The following is a 22,006-nucleotide window of genomic DNA, read 5'->3' on the forward strand; positions in this document are numbered from 1 at the left end:
GGTGTTCAGAATTATTACAACATCGTCTTTACCGTGTGTGTACATATCGCATCACTTCCTCTCTAAAAAAAATGTAATGTTGGATCATTAAGCATAAAAAACTTGACAAATATACATATATTTGTCAAGACTACATGTTTGATATATGATCCAATAATTATACGAAACGATTTCAAAATTTGTTTGCTCGGTCAAAACAATTGATAAACAAACAAGAGTGGAAACAATCGTATATATTTAACAAAACTAACTCATATTATTGTTACAATTATTAATTTATATAATTAGTCAGCCGATACATATGACACAACGCGAGGTGTTATTTTAACGTATTGCACAATATCAAAATACTAATTTAATTAGATAGATATAATTTATGTTTTTGTAATTGACAAATATATACAAATATCCTTCATCTTTATACATATATATGTGTTGGATGTGCACTTATACTTAAAGATACAATATTAAACAGCACGTAATTTAACAGTCAATGAGAGCCTTAGGCTGGATGTTTGTTGCAAAATAAAAAAGATTATATATATATATTTATATTGCACGAGTGTTTCGCGCCGTTCGAGCGCGACTTCGTTGCGCGTGAAATTGGCGCGAAACACTGAAATTTCCATTCAAAATTCACGTGTACAAAATTTACACAAAGAAATATAAATATATATTTATTTATTTCGCAACGAACATTCGGCGTAAGGCTCTCACTGACCGTTAAATTACGTGTTGTTAGTTTTAAACTTCTTAACTCTTCATTAAAATATTACAATTTTTAAAGGTTCTTAAGAGTGATCGAGTTTGGTTATTTTCAAGTGTATCCCATTTTGTGGCGACAAAATTATCGAACGTATATTCACTTTGTAGGGTATGTCCGTTTTCGCGCAAGTTTCGAATTTGTATTTGCGCAGCATCTTTACGAGGCCGATTTTGGTCTGGTAAATGGCGAAGCGAGCACCTAAAAAATCAAAAATAATAAAACAATTGATCTTGTAGAAAATGTTTAAAAATAAAATTGAATTTTTTTGTCGCACCAATGCAATTCCTCGGCCCGTCGCCGAAAGGTATGAAATACATAGAGTGTCTGGCTCGCACAGCCTCCTCGCTAAATCTCTCCGGATCAAAAACATCTGGATCCGGATAAATACTCGGATCACGTTGGAGCGTATAAATCGGTATCCATATTTGTTGATCTTTCGGTATAGTAACTTTGGTGCCGTCGAAAGTATAACTCGACGTCGATGTTCTCATCGTAAACAGCAGCGGCGTGTATTTTCGTAAGGTTTCTGAAGTGCGTTCGACAACAAATAACTCACAAATTGCGAAAATGCGTTTCTTTAAGCATCGCTTTTTTTAAGCGACACACTTTAATCTTCAGTAACAAAAAAAAATATCTATCGTAACTTTACTCAGAATTACAAAAAAAAAAAATTATATTTCGTCAGTCCCTGCGTACAATCTCGTGACTCTAAAATGCAAATTTTAGAGAACAGTTTGAAAGTTCAAAACTTCATATTTTTTCCTAGTTGAGGAATTTTTCCGGTTTCAAATTTTTACCTTACTTATAAATATTGTTGTAAATATTTGGTGATCATAAAGAGAATGACGTGACCTTCTTTTTTTTGAAATTGAAAATGTGACACTTATAAGTAATTGTACGTAGGGACTGTCGATTTTATATTTTTCGTCTCATTTGTACGTTTTGATTTTTAACGAAGAGACTCACCTTTGAAAACTTTGTCCAAGTAAGTTAACTTCTTCACATTTTCGTACGTTAAGTCGCCGTCGCATTTCGCGTATTCCTGTTGAATTTCCTCGCGCAGCTTGTCCTGCACTTTTTGATTCAGCGCTAATTCGTACAGCGCGTGGCTCATGGTCAACGACGAGGTTTCAAAACCGGCGATAAAAAATATGAACGCTTGAGAGGCCAACAAAGCGTCCGTCAATTCTGCGCAGGTGCGTAATTTTTGTGTTTTAATAAACTCAACGATTTTATAAGGCAAGACATTTCGATGTGTTTTGATACGAGAGAGAAAAGATGCAAGAGAACTCTTTACCTATGTTGTCTATTTTTTCCGGATGTTTCTTCAAATCGCGCAGAACGTCGATGAAGTCGTGTCTAACGATGTTATTCTTGTCCCTGTACTCCATGTTCTCCAATGTGGTGCGCAAGAAGAATTTGGTTTCTTTTTTTTGCGGCAGAACGTAACCGAGAATTCTGTATATCGACGGAACGTTGTCTCTGATAATGTTTAGCAGCTTGTTGTACCAATTGGAAGCGAACAATTGTCTTGCCATCTTGCGAAATTCACTATTTTCGTTCGTCAGAGCGTTCATCTCGACGCCGAAAGCGCAAGTGCCGATGACGTCGACCGTGTATTTGGACGTTAGATCGCGACATTCAACCGGTTCATTGGTGTTCGCCAGTTTCTCCATGTGCCGCTCGAGATGATCGGCGCACTTCGATATCAGAACGAACATCTCCTTCAGTTTGCCGGAAGTGAAAACAGGCGACAATCTCATTCTCAGCGGCCGCCATCTCTTGGGTTCCAGAGAAGAGAGACGTTGACTCAGCGGCTCGGTCTACAATGTGTGAACGTAAGAAAACAAATCATCTCTCTCACAGTTGCAAGCAACTCTCTTCTTAACAATTGCAAACAATAGCTTGAAGTATTTACGCATTTTATTACCTTTTCGAAGATGTTCTCGGTTCGTCTGATGGGGAACACGGCGAAATCTCGAATGAGAACGTTCTTAATTAAATCCGGATCTTTTAGAATAAGTATGGGCTGCCTCTTGACGAATATCCCGATCATCGGCTCGTCTTTGTACGTGCTGTACAAATTCGTCAGGTATTCGTGCGCCGGCTTTTTCGACAGGATAATATCTTTGAAATTGCCGAAAAACGGTATCGGTTGCGGACCGGGAACGCCGCGCGACTTCCAAAACTCGAAAGTCGACGTAAAGTAATAATACAGAGCGAGAATCGCGACGAGAATGCCGCTCAGTAATTCGAGATATTCCATCGTCCCGCGATTTACTTCCGTCTGGTTGGTTTTGTTAAATACAGGCGGTGAAGAGAAACTTAAAACCTCGGAAATACGTTAACAATATATCTCCGATATTATTTCCGTCTTTACATCGTCGCCTAGTTCACTTAAACTAAAACTTGCTCCAAGACGAGACGCGTTTAAATGCGTCATGTAATCATATGTGTCACGATGAATCGCAAGAATTCGATATCTTTGTTTTTTATCTTGACTTTAAGACCTAACTTCAAACGCAAAACATACACGACTGTAAATAATCAGAATGACAACGAGAAAAATTAGTCGATTTATTTTCTCTTATCTATCATCAATATAAACACATCTGATAACGTTAATCATTTCTAATGAAAAACAATAACGTAGTAAGAGAAAAAATTAAATTATTATTTTATATATTGTGTCTAATTATTACCGTGACATTACTCTGTATATGTTAATTACTATTGCGGTTATACATACTATTTTATTGAATAAATAATTTTCTGTATTGCTCGAAAAATTGACCTGATATTATTATCATTTAATTACTGAGAAAATTAAAATTTAATTCGCGTTGAAAATTTAACTCTCGCGTTGTTCGAAATTTCATTCGGTGTTTCAAGTACGAGGGAAAGGGGGAGCGATTGATAAGTATCCGAGATGAAAAGGCAAATAACGATTTATCGGGGGATTGAAATGTATTTATTTTTTTGCAATGTGATCGCCTTCTCTAGCTCGACACGCTCTGAGTGTTTTTCAAGAGCACTTTGACAGAACGAGTCTCCCGATCGCTCTTCAAAATGACCGATTGCGGCACCGATGGCTTTGTTGTTGCTCGAAAATTCCTTTTTCATCTCGAGCCAGTTTTTTCAGAGATTCAAATAGAAATCGCGCCACGGGTCCGCGAACCAAGGCAAGGGATGAGGCAGCAGTTCGACCTCGTGAATTTTGAAGCCATTGAAGCGCGATCTGGTGCGTTGTCAAAAAATTGCTGAGAGCAATCTAGAATTTCGAGAAATCTCTTGATGAGTTGTCATACAAACACACCGCGCGCGATAACGAGTCAGCGTTTGACGTTTGTTCCTCTGAAGAACGAAACTTGTCAACGACGACAAGCAACCCGATACTGCTGTCGCTATCTGTGCGTCGTTTCGAGTACTTATCAATCGTTTCTCGCATGATTACGAAACATAAATTTTTTTTTTTTCTACTCGTTTCGCGATAATTAACTATACGCGCGCGATCGATTCGGATCGGCTTAAAAATTTTTATGTCGGCAAAATTGTATTTCGCTCGCACGTAACACCAGCGCGCACTGTTACTTTTCAAAGAAGATAAATCTATTGATCCTGGATACGGTCCAAAAAGTCTTTCTATATGAAAATTCTGCGCGATCACACGATGTTCTGAAAGAAACGTCTCTGTTGAACAATCTCTCGTGATTTTCCCTCCCGTGGGATCGCCAGCTATTCTTTTCTTTCTTCTTTCCTCGCATAGAAAGTGCCAAAAAAAAAAAAATTCAATTGCTGTATTTATTTCTTTATTCGGCGTTTTTTTTTTATTCATTCTTTGGAGATTTAAATTGCGCGGAGAACCGATTTTTCAATAAGATAGTTTTATTAAAAGTATTATTTTTTTTTTTTTTTTTTACATTCGTTCTTTGGAGATTTACGCTGCGCGGAGAAGTGATTTCTCAATAAAAAAAATATTATTATTTTTTTCTAAAAAAATACAATACGAGAAAAAAGATTACGGACCACCAGAAGCTTTCACAGAACGCATTCCCGTGATGTCGCATATTTTCCAATAAGATTACACTTTATATTGTGTCAATAGCGCAGTCATCTGAATGGAAAAGTTCAACAATGCGAGGTTTGTAAATTTGCGAATGCAAAAGTTCGTGGACTTTAGAATTTTGAGACTTGCATTAAACATCGTCTCATGAAAGAGAAAACTCTTAACTGTATATATATATATATATATATATATACATATGGAGAATTTCATTTCGCAAAAATGTGACGAGCGCAAAGAAGCCAGGAATTTCAAAGTTAATTGTTTGCGTTCTCATAAAAAAAACGTTATTTCTTACCGTATTTCCATCGCGACACACGTACAACGTGTCTGTCCTTATTTTTTTTTGTTTTTTTGTTTTTTCCAACATTCTGTATATTGCATAATAATAGTTGCAAAAATTCTTGCGCGATGTGTCTATGCGCGTGTGGGCGTCGACACGAGGAAGTCGCGGTCTCATGTCTGACCATAATAAATTCCTCCACTATTCCTCTCCGCGTGTCTGGCGGGTCACGGACGTTTTTCACTGTCGGTGCGTTTGACCGCACTCAAAGTTTCTTCACAGCGATCCACAGTAAGAGGAGTGCAATTCTCCCGGCGCTGTCGATGCGAGTGCGCCGACGAATTATTTCTCCCCGGATAAGAGGGGGAACGAAGGGAGAAAGGCGGGAGCCTTCCGGGGCTCGGTGCCATTAGTAATGGTTTTAATTTGTGCGGCTGAAAGTTCACCCTCGGCCGGTCTCGATCGGCGCGAAATCGATGACGAACGAGTCTCGAGAAAACGCCGGCTTCGGAAATGGATTCCGCCACGAGAAAATGGTACCGCCGATCGGATCGTTTGCAGGAGTCCGCACACGGAAATCGAGGCGGACTTTTGTGTCGCTTGCTGCCGTTGCAACCAACCCGCGAATTCGCTCGAGCGTGATCAATTATTTGGCGTCGTACGTATTTTATTTCAGACTAAACGAAATTGCGTCGCGTGTGAAAGTTACATCGGAAGAAGTGAATTTCATTAGAATTTCTTGAAAATTGAAATCGAGCGCGATGTGTTACAGTTAAAAAACAAAAAAAAAAAAAAAATTAAATGCTCTCGCGCAATTTTTGCACGTTATGTAAATTTCAGCGGGAAAATTCGCGCGTTTTCAAAAATTCGCACTCTCTCGCTCCTTCCTCTCTTCTCCCGGCGAGAATAAAACTCAATTTTGCATTCATTGAACTGCCTGAAATCGGTTTTAAAGTACGAAGCTAGCAGTTACGAATTAAGAATAAATGTTTCTTGCATAATGCAGAGAATGTAGAAAGTGGAGATATGCGCTCTTATATCTTTTATTAAGGTGTGTAACGGGAATATAAAAAGAGACGAGCACGAGCTACATCGAGTGTATCGCCATCCTTCGGATGCGTGAGCAACTTGCTCGCGCGCCACATTCGACTCCGCGCTTCGACTCCAAACCACTCGGAAACTTGATTTTCAATTCATCACGCGTGGTTCGTGTCTTCGCTAACCTGCGCTCCCCGACAGAATCATCGTAAAACCTGTTGCTACGCTATTTAAATATTTGCGTGTATTTTTTTTTTTTTTTTTTTGCATTTGGTAACAGAAACAATTTTAAGATCACACGTAGTATCTGGCTGCCACTTTCTCTCGAAGTGAAAAATTGCGTAGCTTAATATTGTTTTAATACTACACGACACAAAATTCGTTAATTTAAATTACTTGAGAGAGAGAAAGAAAGTGCAAAGAGATATTGCAATCTTTTTCAACAAAAACAATAATTCTCCGACGAGGAATGTTACGCAAATATTTTAAATATTACATGTGTCATACACGCTTTTCGTGAAAGAGAAAACAATATTCGAACACTTTGCGACGTCATTATTTACGCATGAAATATAAGGAAAGCGTCTGGGCGACGTGAAATTTTATAATGAGAAAGGAAAAAGAAGTTCACGATGTGCGGACGACGTGGATCCTTATTCGTCGCCAGCAAAATTCCGGTAAAAGTCCTTTAAGTTTACGACGCGTGTAGTCGCGCATGAAAAGTGCGAAAGAGCCACTAAAACACAGGTAGTAGCTCGTAGAACTTATTATGACGGCTTCTGCCATCCTTAGTTTCTTTTCTACGACGCGACTTTGCACAACTTTTTCGAAACAAGAAGAGTAACGCGTCAAAATACGGTACTGTGTTTTCGCGGTTTGTTATAATAACATTTTTTCATGGTTGTGTAATTAATCAGTTATTACATTTTATGTTGTACACGTGTCCAATATGTTATAAATTGTTCTCAATAGTAAATTGGTTTTATAAATTTTTAAAGGAATAATAGAACAATTTGCCTTCTCGCTTAAACTATTTTTTGTACAACACATTTTATCCTGAAATAATGTTTAAAGTATTGGGTATCGATAAAGTGCATTAAAAAACAATATTACAGTATATTTCGGATATAAAATAAAACAATCACAAAACTAAAACGTAACAAACACGTTTGAAATGGAGAAAGAATGAAATAAATAAAATAATCGACAAATTATTCAATAACCATTACAGCAAAAATAATGTATTAGCAAAATTGAATTGTGTTGCTCCGAAAGAAACGGCGATACACGGCGAGTGCTGTCACATGGGTGCCGACCGAGCACGTGGGTTGACTCGTGCTGATTGGTTGACACGCACGTGGTAACCTCGAGGCGAGCAGAGACGCTCGGGCGTCTCCGGCAACTATCGTGAGTCGACGACCGACAGCTCGGCGGCAGTCGCGCGCCGGCCGCTGTCAAGATAGGATGTGTATACTTTGTTTCCGCGTGATGACGAGGGTTCGGTTATCGTAGAGGTTATGTTTACGCACGTCGCAAGAACGCGTATCTTTTCGCGCCGGTAATTTTGAAAGTAACCCGCACATCAAATGTCCGCGCATCTATCTCGGAACGTCATCGCAACGTTAATCGAGGGATCTCGAAAGGATTCTTTTGGCAATAGATTCAATCAGTAACTCCCTCGAGCCGTGGAAAAAGGTGAGAAAATATTTGATTATTTAATAGTGTAATAAATAATACACTTATATATAGACACGAACACGCGCATCGTAAAATATCCGCAAATGTGTTTTAAATACCAATATGCAAACTGCATCGAACGTTATATGTTCCGATTTAACTAATTTCGGAGCAAATGCAATTCCGTTTGAAATTTAATCCCGCGTGTGCAATATTAGATATTTCGTAGATTATAAATTATCCCAAAAAACTATTGCAACTCGTAAAGTCAAATTTGAACCAATTACTCGGCGTGTAATGGTAATAATCTATTATATATCGTGTCCCGATATATAATTATACAACATTTATATCGAATTTTCGCGAATAAAGTGCCAACTTCGGAAAGATGAGCGTAATCCATGATGGCGCCGATGCGATGCTATCGGTGCGATATTGAACGTGTAAGTTTAATTACCGTTTTGTCATCGGTCGGAAGTTAAATAACAGTTACGACCTTATATCCGGGATGACAATAACAATTTTAATCCCCCACGGGGTCTTTTCGATACGACGGGTGCGCGGGGAAGGACGTACGCGCGCGCGCGCAAGTTATTGAATGGGGCCGGAGAGCAAAATGTATATGTCTATGGTTACACAATGCAAAATCGTGTACGTTACATGTGTTGTGTGTATCAAATATCGCGCTGTTGTGTTTACTATCGTTTGTGTTTACTTCTAGGTATAATATTTATTACCAGTAAAATATGTAAATGTTTATGTAAATTTCTATATTATTGTACGCTTAATTGATTAAAGTGCAACAAATAACTCGCGCATTATTAATTTTAGATATATTGTATATATAAATATTTTATATAAATATATATATAAATATATATAAATATAAGTATATGTATATATATACATACAAATATTGCAATAATAGGTTTTTTTTTCTAAAATCTTTGCGAACGATATAATAAATCGATAGGGACGTCACATAACAGTGTGTCGTATCTAAAATTACCATATATATGCAAATAAAATAATTTTAATAAAAGTGTTTTAATTGTTTTCAATGTTTTATTTATCGATATTGTGATTTGTGAAAACAATTGTGCAACAAATATATTAAAAATTTTATTGCGCCGAATTAAAAAATTTACGCACTGTTAAATAATAAACTCTTTGTGTTACGCGCGATAAATATTTGATCAGTTTTTTTTAAATCGATATCTCTCTTTCCCTTTTCTCGTTTTTGTTTATGAGAGATAAACGACAATTCATTTCTCACGGTTAAAATGAGCGAGCGGATTGTAAAAAAGTGAAATGCACTTCCACGCCACGGTTTTGCGCGCTTGGCTGTGATGGCAGTGTGTAAACGATTAAATTTCATTGCATCGTGTTGCGAAATGATCAAAATTTACGGTATCGATGTCTGAAGTTCTGGAAAATTAACGGGAGAAGATGCGATCGAGGATTATCAAGAAACACGAGGAACAAAAGTCGAGGTCGCACGTCGCGAGCGCGTGTCGTTCTCTCAAAATCCGAGAATCACACACGAGATTCACATGCGGGCGAATAAATTAAATTCTTTTTTTTTACAGCTTTGGCAAGACTGTACTAATTGTTCTCTCATCAATGTAACACGTGAAGAGAAAAAATTATCTACCGCAGAAAAAAGAGCAGATTTCAAACAGTTAGTAAAGGGATTTGTTCTCTTTCCACCACGTAATGATCCGGCGGTCATGAATTTCGTCCGCAAATTCGCCCGTATGCGCAAAAAAACCACATTCTGCTGATAAACCGTACTTTAAAAAAAAAAAAAAAAAAACGTAAAAGACATTTTACACATAGAGATGATGAGGTAGGCTCGATAAACGTTGAATCGTCCGTTGCGCGGCTTTGCCGCGCGCAGAATGAATCGTTCTCGATCTGAATTCGCTCTTTGAAGCGGGAAAAAAAAGAAACACATACATACATCATCTGCTTAGTAAGCGTTTCTTCCAGGATTGCCCGTGCAATCTACGTATTGGAAAAAACGCGGGGAAAATGATCGCGTTAACGAGAACTCGGAAAGAGATCCGCGAGCCGTTTTCCACCTATTTTCCTCCGGGAGGGTCGGCACGACGCGATATCGCGAAGACGTTTTTAGGACGATCGTAAATCATAAAAAAATTGGCCAGAGACGCGCGGAGAGGAAAATAGAGAGAGAAAAGCAAAAATATATTATATATATACATATATATATTTAAAGCACTTCTTTTCCTTTCCCTTTCTTTTCTTCGCGTATCCTCGACTTCTCCTTCGATTTTCTCATCTTCATTTTCATCCTTTCTTCTCGCGCGCACCGCGTCTTTTCCCGTGCCATTAGGGCGCTTTATGGTCGAGACGAATTATAGTCGAATAAGGCGTCGCGATTACGGCAACCTGAACGCGACGTAGAACGAATCAGAAGAATTTGGTTTAACAGTCTTCTCGTTTTCACCTCAAAAGGAGTCTCGCGCGAGGCGGACAGAGAAAGTGTGTGTGTATGTGTGCGTGTGCGTGTGTGTGTGTGTGAGTGTGAGAAAGAGCATCGAGAAAGGAGAAGATCCGGATATATTTTCCTTCCAGATGTTGGCGGCCTTTCATCTCTCCGACGTGCTAATTACAAGATTACAAATTGCGCCAGTATGTCGTGATTCCTCACGGCGAATTACTTTCCTCGGTGCTTTAATTACGATCACGGCGATCTCTCACTTCTCTACTCGAGTTCCTTCGCACTTCTCTCTTCGCGTCTCCGTCCGCGTTTCGTCGAGAGAGAAATTTCTCTCATAAGTTTGCTTTCGTTTCTTTTTTTTTTTTTTTAAGGATCTAAATGTGTAAACTACTGTTAGCCGACGTTACACACGTGTGTAAACTACTGACACTGCGCGTGTGCATACACATATGTAAATATCCGTCGGGAAAAATGTACATGAAATATGTAAAGCAGAACGGACGGGAGAAAAGTAATACGAGACTTTTAGAAAAGTAATACGAAGTAAGAAAAAAAAAACAACTGTGTGCGTTCGTCACTGAGTTCGCAATGAGTGTGGTTTTTCAAATAAATTACATCTGAAAAATTATACCGAGCTCTTCGAAAACCTACTGCTCGACTCCATTTCTCAGTTGAAAGGATTGCCCATCGCAACGGTATATATTCGCCCGTATCTCTCCCGGGGATTATCACTCGCCAACGTTGGAATATTTCTCGTTCTTTTCTTCGCGACATTGTAGAACGCGCCTCGAATAAAGGAGCCGCAATTACTCAGGTCGAAGACTCTCCGCGCGTCGGAAAATGGAAGTAAGAAGAAACGCGTTTCTCCTTTTGTCGTATCATATAATAAAGTCTCGAGCGAGAGAATCGTACGCGGGGCCCTTAGGTACAATACGTATGTACGTACACACACGGTCACACAAGTCGCCGGCAAGTCTGCGCGTCGCGGACTTCGGTTGCGCGCATGGTGCAACGACGACGAATGCGCGAAATTCCCGTCGAAAGTCCGCGTCGTTGTTTCTTCCGAAATCGTTGACGACAACGGAAGAAACCGCGACCCAAGTTTTCGCCAAACTGTTCGCCGTTTCTCGCGAGGAAATCGCGACATTGAATTAAACTCGAATAATGCCGACAGTTTCCGCCAGCGAGTTTGCGTTCATCGCTGCGTTTGGGGAGCAAAACAACGCGGTTATTTCGTAATTTTATCGATTTATGAGAGACAGCGCGGTCGAACAAGAAATCCGGTGAATAAGAACAGGAACGGCGAAGTTCGCTGAGAGAATATATACACGCACGCGGTCGTTCGGGAGTATTTACTTGCTCGATTTACTTGCGCGGAGCTAGATAGGAAAAGAGAAACGGAGAGTTAATTCAGTTGACGTGCGAAATGAAGAGCCGCTTTTTATCCGAAAACAATTTAAATTCGACAACAAGCGATATTATTATTATTGTGACGTGTGCATATCGGTTTTAATTAAAATTGCTAAACGAACCGCGCTAAACGAAACTGCAAATTAGTGGAAATTGTTTAAACCTAAATTGGATCTTTTACAGTATATTAAAGTTATTAAAATTTGAATTATATTATGCGCTTAACGTTAAAGCTTCATTGCGCGCGAGCGGGAAAGCGAGTTCTAACAAACACGCACGCGCGATTGTACGTAATGATTTTGTCTTTTTTTTTTTTATTTTTGCTTTATTTTTGAAAAATAATCCAACGATCCCGACGGAATGTGTAATTTCGCCAACGTCTTTCGTTGTCTCTGCGAAACGCTCGCGTCGCGTACGCGCGTGACGTTTGCGCGAGGAGAAAACACACGAAGTGTGTAACACGCGGAGACACATCTGGCTTTTCGCTCCTCTTCGAAATTTGAAACATAAAATGATAATGCGAGCGAGGATAATTTTTCACGTTATCGCGAGAGAATATGCGCGAAGAGCGAGACGCAAATATGTAAATTCGTTCGCGGACGTAATAACCGTTTTCGAGCGGGGTGAACACCGGACTGAATCGGATTCGCGAGAGCGTTTACACGAAATGGTAATTTCAACCAAGTCGAGACGAAGAGGCTCTCCTCTCTGATCTCGTAAATTGAAAAATATGTTTCGTTCGCGGCAGAACGCGACCGGCTCTTGTGAATTTTACCGCGCAACGAACGGCGAACGTATATGTAGTAAACACACACGTGTGTATGCGCACCTACATATTTCACTTGTACGAAAAAAGTCGATGTAGTCTAATTTTTAATTAATACACACGGGGAAATTGATACGGGACGTCAATTTTTTTTTCGAAAGTGGAACAATCCGAAAGGATTATATTTTATTATGTCAATATATTATCTACGCGATAATATCTAAGATTGTGTAACAACAGCTTCTTCAATTGCATGTGGAATTTGAGTGTACGTACGTATAATTTCGAACGTATAATTTTGAACATTTAATTAATCTTAGCAAATGAATCACATATAAAGTTTCCCCAATTTGATGGTATAAAAAAATAAAAATGCGTAATAAAGAAGTTTTGCGGTCGAAAAATTGAGTTAAAAAATTCAAAACATAATAACATTTTTTTGCACTCTCTGCAGCATTGTATTTGTGTGTGTGACTGTTTGCTTTCAGTTAAATGCGTAGGAGTGGCGAATCTTGTTCAACATAGTTTGCGCGGTAGTGTTTGTGCGAAGGGCCACCCCCCGAGAGGCCGCGGCGGTGGGCTTTCGAGATGAGCTATGAATCTGGGCTGCCTGGTAGCCTCTGTCTTCGTCCTTCAGCTGCTCCAGCCGCTCGACGCATTACCCTCCGTTGTCAGGATTGGTAAGTATCTATATTTCCTCGTTTTGCAAATTGTTTGAAATGATTTTGCATGTGTGGGGAGAGAACGGTTTGTTTTAGATTGACTAATTCTACTTGTTTGACTCATATTTGTTGTGTTCGAACATTTGTATTGTGTAACAAAATTTGTTACAAGAAACCGTTCTCTCTGTGTACAATTCACTGCCGCGCTTGTAATCGAAAAATATATTTAATAACTTTTCAATTTACTTACACAATTTGATCAACTTTACGTCCGCGCGACGAGCAACTGTTTTTTCAAAAATATATTTCGTTTAAAAGACGAAAAAAATCACGATTAACAACAAACAAAATCCTGCTCGTGTGTGTTTTGTTCACCCGTCGAATATGCTCCGCATCGATTTATAAACGGTATATCAAGATCGAAATACTTTTCGGTTCGATTGAACCGGTGGTTTTATATCAAACGAGAAAAAGTTTTGTCAAACATGGCGGGTCTCGGACTCGCGCGCGAGTTGATATCTCACCCCGTCACTTTCGAAGACTCGCTTCTTTTTCTCCCGTGTTACAAGACTCTCTCCCCCGAAAACTTCACCCCTAAGAGCCGCTTCTCAAATCAAACTTTTGTAGAAGTTGCCTCTAAGTTACGTCCGTCGACAGTGTCTTCGATAATAATTATTGCACTCCAGACACGTATGTGGATCTCGAAGTACTCCCTCGGGTGCGAGCAATTTTGTCTATCCTTCATGTACTCGCGCGTTTTTTTTCTTGCGCCTCTGTCAGTTCGACAATCTTCTTATTGTCTGTACAACGTGTGTTGGCGAATTTACAGTAATTTATATTTTGTGATTGAAAACAAATCTAAAGAAATTTGATAAAAAAAAAAGAAGCTGGATATTCTATCAAAAAAGATTTTGAAGCAACAGTTTTGTTTTTTTAACAGCAAATTTGTGAAAAAAAAAAAAAAACAGTACTTGCTACTACTCAATTAGAATATCGTGTTGTTATCGCGTTTATGGGTAATTTACGAAATTCAATCACGTGATGTCACGTAATACAATAGCGGCTTCCGGAAATCGCAAGTACTACTTGCGCTTCTTGTGAAACTACAGCGTCATAATAGAGTCAAGCTACTTAACACATCAGATTACAGGTTTATAATGCTCGAACTTACTCGTTATCGTGTTACTAATGAAGCTCCGATAAGCTATCCAATAAGATCTTTCGAGCTACTGGTATTTGGTTTACATCTTTGTTAAATTATTGTTTTTTTTTCTTGTGCATTTGTTTTTCTTCATTAATGTATTTATTATAAATACAATACAATATGCATGTATAAATACATGTATTTATACAATAATACATGTATTTATTAAATGAATTATTATGCACGATAACGAGGGAATTTTTAAATCAATATTTTAATCAGAAAGTTATTCAAAATAATCTCAAACATACTGACTTAATGATTGTCTCATTTAACAGTTAAGTTGATTATTCAAATATTTGTAGTTTGTGTATGTACGAATATATATTGTACAGTGGGAAAATTTTGACATCTGCACTTTAACAAGTAGGAAATGTGTAAATCACATTGTAATATTTTGTTATATTTTTACGATGAAAATGTTGATAATTCCGTTTTATTAATCCGCCTATGTAAATTTCGCGAGAAAGAGACGAGATTATTTAAATTATCGTGATAACATGATGAGATGTGAAATCTCAAAATGACGGAAAAGTTGGAATTGATATATTTCGACTTTTTTGTTCTTGACTTAATATTGACGATGTTTCACAAGATTTTTTTATATCTATTAACGTGAAAAATCTTGAGTTACATAATTAATTTAGCGAATAAATGAACAATTTGCATTGTCAGATATTTCTCGTCCTAGTCAAGTTAGACTGTGTTTTAGTTAATGTTTTTATATTTTTTTGTCTTTTTCTATTTATTTCGTTTTGTGATTATAATCTCTTTTGGCCTGCCAAACATTTATATTGATTTATTTATAATACATATTCAACTAAAAGAGAACTTAAATTGAAATTAAAATATTTTAGAAAATTCAAAATTCAGTATATATCGCATAAAATATTCCGTGATATGGTTCGAAATTGCCAAATTTGCAAAATATTATTTGGACGTAAATTATTATACTGAATATATTTCATTGCGCGCGTCTTGTGATGCGCGGAATGTTACTTCCGCGCTCGCGGATTTAATATATTTGTTTTTACACAAATTGCAGATTAATAAAATCGATTTTATTCTCAACATAATATATCTTGCTCTGATGAGAGAAAATTTACAAAGTAATTGCTTTTGTCGGGAAAGGAAACGATTAAAAAATTTTACACCACTGTAGTCGATACATCACTTGCGCGAGAACAATGCGAACGATTTTATCGCTTGAAATAACTGCCAGATTTCTGGCGTGATCCCCACGGATACCGAGCAATAATAGATTTCGTGTATTTAGTACGGTTGCTGTTAATTAATGTGCTTCGTGCAAGCGCTTGCAGCTGGGCGGCTGTACCTCCTGTTAAATATGGATGACCGGTGCAAATTATTGGTGCTTTGCCATACCAACAGTGCAAAGAAGAGAGAGAGAGAGAGAGAGAGAGAGAGAGATTTAAAAAACAACATTTTAAAAGAAAAAAAATTTACAATTACACCAGCAAACTAAATCGGAATCTAATCGTAATTTTGACAGTACATTACACAGTTTTAATTTGATTTCTTTTTAAGAGTAAATATACATTTTTGGGGAATAAATTCTTCAAATTTCTTTCGAAAATCTCGGTGTGAAAATCGATTGGAAAAACGTTTCTGTACAAATACAGTTTGAATACGCGAGAGAAGAAAAGCGAAATTCCGAGCTTCGCTCTATCTCTCTCTCTCTCTCTTCTCGTTTCCACAATAAATCGGTTAAATTCTCTCGGAGTAAGCCGACAGGCCCGAGGAATTTACGCAGACAACATGTACATAACCGCGCGGCGGCGGCGGCGGCGGAGCGTTTCGCTCTGAAACGCGATATTTGTCTCGTGTCGTAACCTCTTGTTCCGCCTTTTCATTGAAATTGGATTTCTCGTCTTGAATGCCCCCGAGATGTTCGCGCGCTCGCTCCGGGTTGTAACACGTAAGGACGTTTAGACAGCGGAAACGCGGAAAGTGGGGTACAAAGATAAAGAGAAACACACTGGATATTACTTGGGGAAGATGATGGCGAGAGAGAAGAGGAGGAGATAATTTACAGCAGCTCCTTTGAATTCTAATTCGCGAACGCTTCTCGCAACACGAGATCTCTGACTCGCGGCATTGCGCGCGTCGTCGTCGTCACAATTGAATCCGCGTTAGCTTCTTCTGCGACAATATTATCTCAACGCGCGAGATTCCCGATTGCAAAAATAAATTATTAGCTCACGGAGACATGGGCGAAGACGCACGTTAAAACGTAACAACACACACGTCGTCGTAATTATGTTCACATTTTACCTCGAACAGCGCGATGTTTGTTTAAAACAAAAACAAAAAAAAAAAAAATCTCGCACATGTACTTCGAGATTGGTTGGTTATTTAATTTCAAGAGATCTCTCAGTTTTTGTCAGATCTGCACAGTTCGAGGAAAGTAGTTTTAAAATTCTGAAAATAGCGACGTTCTTCTTCTCGCGCGATGTTCTCGAGAAAAACGTTGAATCTCAAACCAGAGACAATTCGCACACGTGCGAAGAGTTTGTTTCTCCCGAGACGTGTTTCGCCACACAAATGATAGAGAACGTAAAAATAAATGCGAGATAATATCGCGCATTTTTCCTCGAGTTCGAGTAATAAATGACGCGGACGGGTGATTAATTGTCATCAAACTGGGGTAAGTTTCGCTTAGATCACGCTGCCTAATCAACGTTCGTTAATTTGACGGATAAATAAGGATAGGGAATCTTGTCTCGAAAGACTTTATCACGATAAATCGTTTCCGGCAGACCGTTCTTTAGTTCTCTTACTCGAGCGCGTCTAGTTGACAAGAACACCCCGCCGACGTCTAAATAATGCTCGAATAAATTGGTTTCGCTGATTGATTAACGTGTCGCGCGCAAAACTAAACACGCCTCTCTTCCCACTCTCGCCCCNCCCCCCCCCCCCCCCCAAATTTGTATCCGTGATATCCTGAACAACCGCAAATTGATTATGACTGCGAAATAAATTGTTTACACATTTGAACATTTATTTACATATTTGTTACACACATATTTGTTTGTGTGTGTTTGTTTAAACGCGTGCGATGTTTATAAATCCGTGGCTCGAATACAGCTTTCCGTTAATTTGCTCGCTGCGAGTACAACTCTCTACACTCCTCGTTCGTTAATTAATATTACCCGCGCGTGAAACAAAGGGAGAAAACGTCACAAAAGAGAAAAAGACCACGACCGAGTTTCGGTTCATTCGCTCGAGCCGTTTTCATTTTTTTCTTTCCTTTTTTTTTACGCACAAAATGGACGTAATCGACGTCTATTTTACAACGTTTATTTATTTTTTTTTTTTTTTTTGGGTACCATAAACGACGTGAAAAAAATCCTCACAATTCGAGTGATAGCGTGCAACAAAAATCTCGTCGGGAAATTCGTCGTTATTTCGGAAACAGTCGGCAACGTTCGATCACGAGCAGCAAAAATGTCGCAAATTCGGAGAGAAGGATCAGCAGCGCCCGCTTTTTCAACGTGTGTCGGATTTATTGTGGAACGGCGGAAAAGTGTTTCTCTTTCCCAAAGTTGGAAGTTACTTGACGCAGAAATTATTTATTCACCGAGAGACACACGCGCGCGCGCGCGAAGTTGTGAATCGACACGTAAAGTGTTGCGCGTCTCGCGTCGTCAAGAGGAAGAGGGGGATCGATCGGAAAGCGCGAAGTACGAAGAAAAAGAAAGCGGGGGCCCGTGCACGGGAAATGCAGGAAATTCACTGGTTAATCGTCCGTATTCATCCTTTCAGTAAATCTTCCCTGGCGGGGTTCTAAGCTCGCCTTTTAAAAGGAAACGGTCTCGGAATCGTTCGTGCATGCTCACCATTCATCTGCAATGTGAGTTTCATCCACGGGAGAGAGAGAAAGAGAGAAAGAGAGAAAGAGAGAGAGGGAGAGAGAGAGAGATTGTAACATAAAAGAGGCTTGCTTTTATATTGTGATTTACGCTCTATTCGGGTCGTACTTTTCGCGCCGCGTCCGCTCTCCTCCTCGACGTCGCTTAATAGATAATCGTTCACGGAAACTTCGTCCCGCGGATGAATGACACGTTTGAGTAAAGCCAAACTTGCACGCGATGTGCATCGCGGTATGATGATCCGATGATTTGTTTATTAGCGCGATTATTCGCACATTCAAAGTCCAAGTTCGCCTTAAGCGAGAAAAAACGCACGCGTTTAGCTCCTTCTCTCTCTCGCTCCTTCCCTCCGCCGAATTTATCGATAACCGCGTACAATACGACGTAATACGATATAAAGCGCAAAAATATTTCACAACCATGAAAGGCGGAAATGCAAATATGGCGGATTTATCTTCCCTGAACGTCCATCCCTGTACGTACATCATGCACACACGATACGTTTTGTGTGTGTGTGTGTGTGTGTGTGTGTGTGTGTGTGCATCGAGTTCATCCGTTACACATCTCGTATTCACGAAATCTTCGAAACATTTCTGCAACAATATCGCATCCAAGAACGTTTTTCGGGATATCGCGTTTGTCACGCGAGGAAGATGTCTCGGAAAATCCGGCTTTTCCCGCGGGCTTCCTTCTTCCTTCCCTCCTGTCAACGAGCGAGTGACGAAAGAAGAGAGCGAATAAATGGAGCTGAGTAACTTCCACACAACAAAGGGGAAGAACTCCCCGACAGTTCTTCCTTTACTTTCTTTCCCCCTTTTCGCTTCTTCTCGTCGTAAATCTCGAAACTCTCGACACGCTTTGTTCTTTCCTCGCTCGCGGGCCACCTTAATAATTTCGTCACTTGTCGCCGATCACTTTATGCGATCGCGTGAGACGGTGGCGATATTATTACTTTGTTCCATCGTAGCGACAATGAGAAAATTGATGAGGGGAAAACTCTCTCGCTCGTTTAAGCTACGTTGGGGCCGCAACTTCATTTGCGGCTCGAACGAACACACACTCGCTCTCGCTTCTCTCGGGGTTATATATAATATTGCGAGATTAAAGCTCTTTAAACTTTGAGCTCCCAATTGATTCCCCTATTTAACACCAAGAAGCGCGCAGCGGCGGATTAACGATATTACACAGCGCTGGACTCTCTCTCTCTCTCTCTCTCTCTTTGGGCACACATCTCCGAAGAATCTCCCGAAGCGGAGAGCAAAGCTGCAGATTGGCTATCACGAGCGAGAACATATCGAGCGTGTAATTTACGTAAAATATGCGATTCCTCTCGATGTATATATATGTTGAAAATTGTTTTACTATAATTATCAAAAAACCGAATTTCTCTCGCTAATACCGCGACGGTATATTAACGAAAAAAAAACAATATTGAAGATATTACACGTGCTGATATTTTAAGAAAACAAACAAAAGAAACCGAATGACATTGTAACTCGTAAGCACTTTGTTTCCGACACACGGCTTTCGATGTGTGTTTATCTATTTTCGATCATTCGGTTTTCCCGTTTCTGATTGCATCGTTCACACACACACACACACACATACACACACACACACGTCCGCGCCATCCCTTGGTGAAAAGTGAGGTCGACCACCCCCCGCGACTTGTGATTCTACACTGCAGGAAATCAGACTACTGTGGTAACGCAATATAAAAGACCCGGAGAAGACGTACATATATACACATATACATGTATATGTACGTATCGAGGAAGAAAGAGAGACAAATAGACAGAAGGGAGATGGCAAAAGTTAAGAAGGAGCCGGGAGGAGGGTGGCGAGAGAGAGGGATACGACTTCGTGGCGCCACGTGGATATCAGTATCTTGAGAGTTTTCCTCCGTAGATCTCGAAGCTTCATGCACCTCTTCTCTCTCTTTTTCTCTCTCTCTCTCGCTGTACAATATCATCAACGTTAACATCTTTGTTGCAAGTCGGTAACGTGCGTTACGTGCTCGTTTAGTTTGCATATTTCATTATTATTAAGAAAGTTAGGCGCGTTCAATTAGTGCGGGCTTCGTGAATTTCATCACGTACACAAGGAAATCTTTAATATTTTGTTCATTTAATAAACTCGGCGACTTGCCGCTCTTAAAGTAATTAGCGCGAAAAGTTGATCATGAGACTATAATGTGTGTATTGTATTTATTTCTATAGAGTGTGCGTTTTTTTTAATTTTATTTCGCGAAACTTTGTTTTACGCACGGAACGAAATCTTGTCGGGAGATTCTGTTTAAGAATCTTTTTTTTTTTTTTTTATTTATAAATTGTGTCTCTTGTAAAACATATGTATGACAATTAATATATACGTGATAAGTTAACGTTTTAATAATTAACATATAATTAATATTTTAATAATCATGCGCATATTTTTTCACCGCGTCAGACCAAGTATCTCAGTGAAATATGTCCGGAAAAATGTCCGAGCCGTGTTTGCGACAAAAATGTACAGGCACATACACGCTACAACCGTAATAAACCGTAACATATTGCAACATATTTTTCAAGCAAATTTTACACATTCAACATTTGCCCAGATTACATTTAATGCATTGTTTACGGCTGTTTAGATAAATAATACAATAAGTAATAATACGATTTTATTTATATTTATTAAAAAAAATAAAACCAATAGGTATATAAGTATATAGGTGAAAAATATATTTCTTCTGGTTACGCAAAAAACCGAATGTTTACGATAAAATGCGTTGCGCTGGTATTTTAATTTTAACATTAATTGGTCGTTTTGGTCACAAACAAAAGTGGGATTCAATTAAATCACGCACACGAGTTTCACTTTTTTTAATTCATTAAAGAACACAACATATATATATACACACACACATACACATAATATATCGATGGCTTAATACACACATATTGTATGTCCAGTTTTAGTAATACCGAGAAAACCGGGTTTAAAGGTTTAATAGTATTTTAAAATTGAATAAAAACTATTTACGTGATATGAACAATGTTTTATGTGTAAAACAAACATTATTGAAGATATTTATTTAATAACATAAGCTTCATTCTTCAAAATCTATGTAAAAAAATCCATGTGTTCCGCGCGTTTTGGAGTCGAATGTATCGCATCTATTGTTGCCTCTTTTCCGCGTTGCCGATTGGTTGGTTGGTTGATCGAGTCAAATCGAATTGGTAAGATCGAGAGAGTAAATAATGAAAAGCGATTTTGAGACAGTTCATCGTATACGTAGAGAAAATTAAAAACATAACTAAAGTAAAGTCACGTAACAGGAAAGAGTAGAAAAATTCACAACACGTGAAAATAACGTGACTGTAATTTATATTATATTTAATATTAAATAATACATATTATACATATAATTTATTATATATTTATAATATTATATTTTATATTGTATTATATACATACTACAGTAATGTCACTGACATCGGCCGCGCGGCCTTGTCGGGGGGATCACTGACCTCGGTCACGTAATTACGGTATATATATATATATATATGTGTGTATATGTGTGTGTGTATGTATGTGTATTATGTATAGATATAGAATATTATCTATAATATATGTATATTATATATAATATATGTATATGTATAATATTTTCTTTTTTACTCTTTTCCCTGTCACGTGACTTTACTTTGGTTACGTTCTTAAAAACACGTGACTAAAGTAAAAACAATATGTTAAAATATGTTAAAATAAAAACAATAATAGCTTGCGCGCAGCGCGCGC

General features: G+C 38.6%; 2 protein-coding genes across 5 annotated transcripts in view; one reads left to right on the forward strand and one right to left on the reverse strand.

Annotated features, from left to right (window-relative positions):
• Window positions 1-216: 216 nt before the first annotated feature.
• Window positions 217-3,231, reverse strand: LOC109860037 (probable cytochrome P450 6a17). The gene is made up of 5 exons (XM_020438881.1): window positions 2,697-3,231; window positions 2,064-2,589; window positions 1,733-1,954; window positions 1,041-1,292; window positions 217-964 (listed from the first exon to the last, which is right to left on the reverse strand). The coding sequence occupies exons 1-5, from the start codon at window positions 3,030-3,032 to the stop codon at window positions 792-794; spliced, it is 1,509 nt and encodes a 502-aa protein (XP_020294470.1). The 5' UTR covers window positions 3,033-3,231; the 3' UTR covers window positions 217-791.
• Window positions 3,232-7,604: 4,373 nt separating this feature from the next.
• LOC109859052 (glutamate receptor ionotropic, kainate 2-like) overlaps window positions 7,605-22,006 on the forward strand; it is a 133,274-nt gene continuing 118,872 nt past the window's right edge. For all 4 annotated transcript variants that reach the window (XM_020436910.1, XM_020436927.1, XM_020436919.1 and 1 more), the window contains exons 1-2: window positions 7,605-7,845; window positions 12,956-13,147. In XM_020436910.1, the coding sequence (XP_020292499.1) occupies window positions 13,063-13,147 (85 nt within the window). In that variant the 5' untranslated portion in view covers window positions 7,605-7,845; window positions 12,956-13,062. The remainder of the gene's footprint in view (window positions 7,846-12,955; window positions 13,148-22,006) is intronic.

Source organism: Pseudomyrmex gracilis, unplaced genomic scaffold, assembly GCF_002006095.1.
Source record: "Pseudomyrmex gracilis isolate BER0280 unplaced genomic scaffold, ASM200609v1 scaffold_7, whole genome shotgun sequence".
Classification (NCBI taxonomy): Eukaryota; Metazoa; Arthropoda; class Insecta; order Hymenoptera; family Formicidae; genus Pseudomyrmex; species Pseudomyrmex gracilis.

Bases quoted from the DNA above. Each gene is read 5' to 3' on its own strand.
- LOC109860037 (XM_020438881.1), bottom strand. From the start codon at position 3,032: ATGGAATATCTCGAATTACTGAGCGGCATTCTCGTCGCGATTCTCGCT. The intron at 2,590-2,696 runs GTAATAAAATGC...CACACATTGTAG, and splicing joins CCGAGAACATCTTCGAAAAG to ACCGAGCCGCTGAGTCAACG. The intron at 1,293-1,732 runs GTGAGTCTCTTC...AACGCACTTCAG, and splicing joins CTTGGACAAAGTTTTCAAAG to AAACCTTACGAAAATACACG.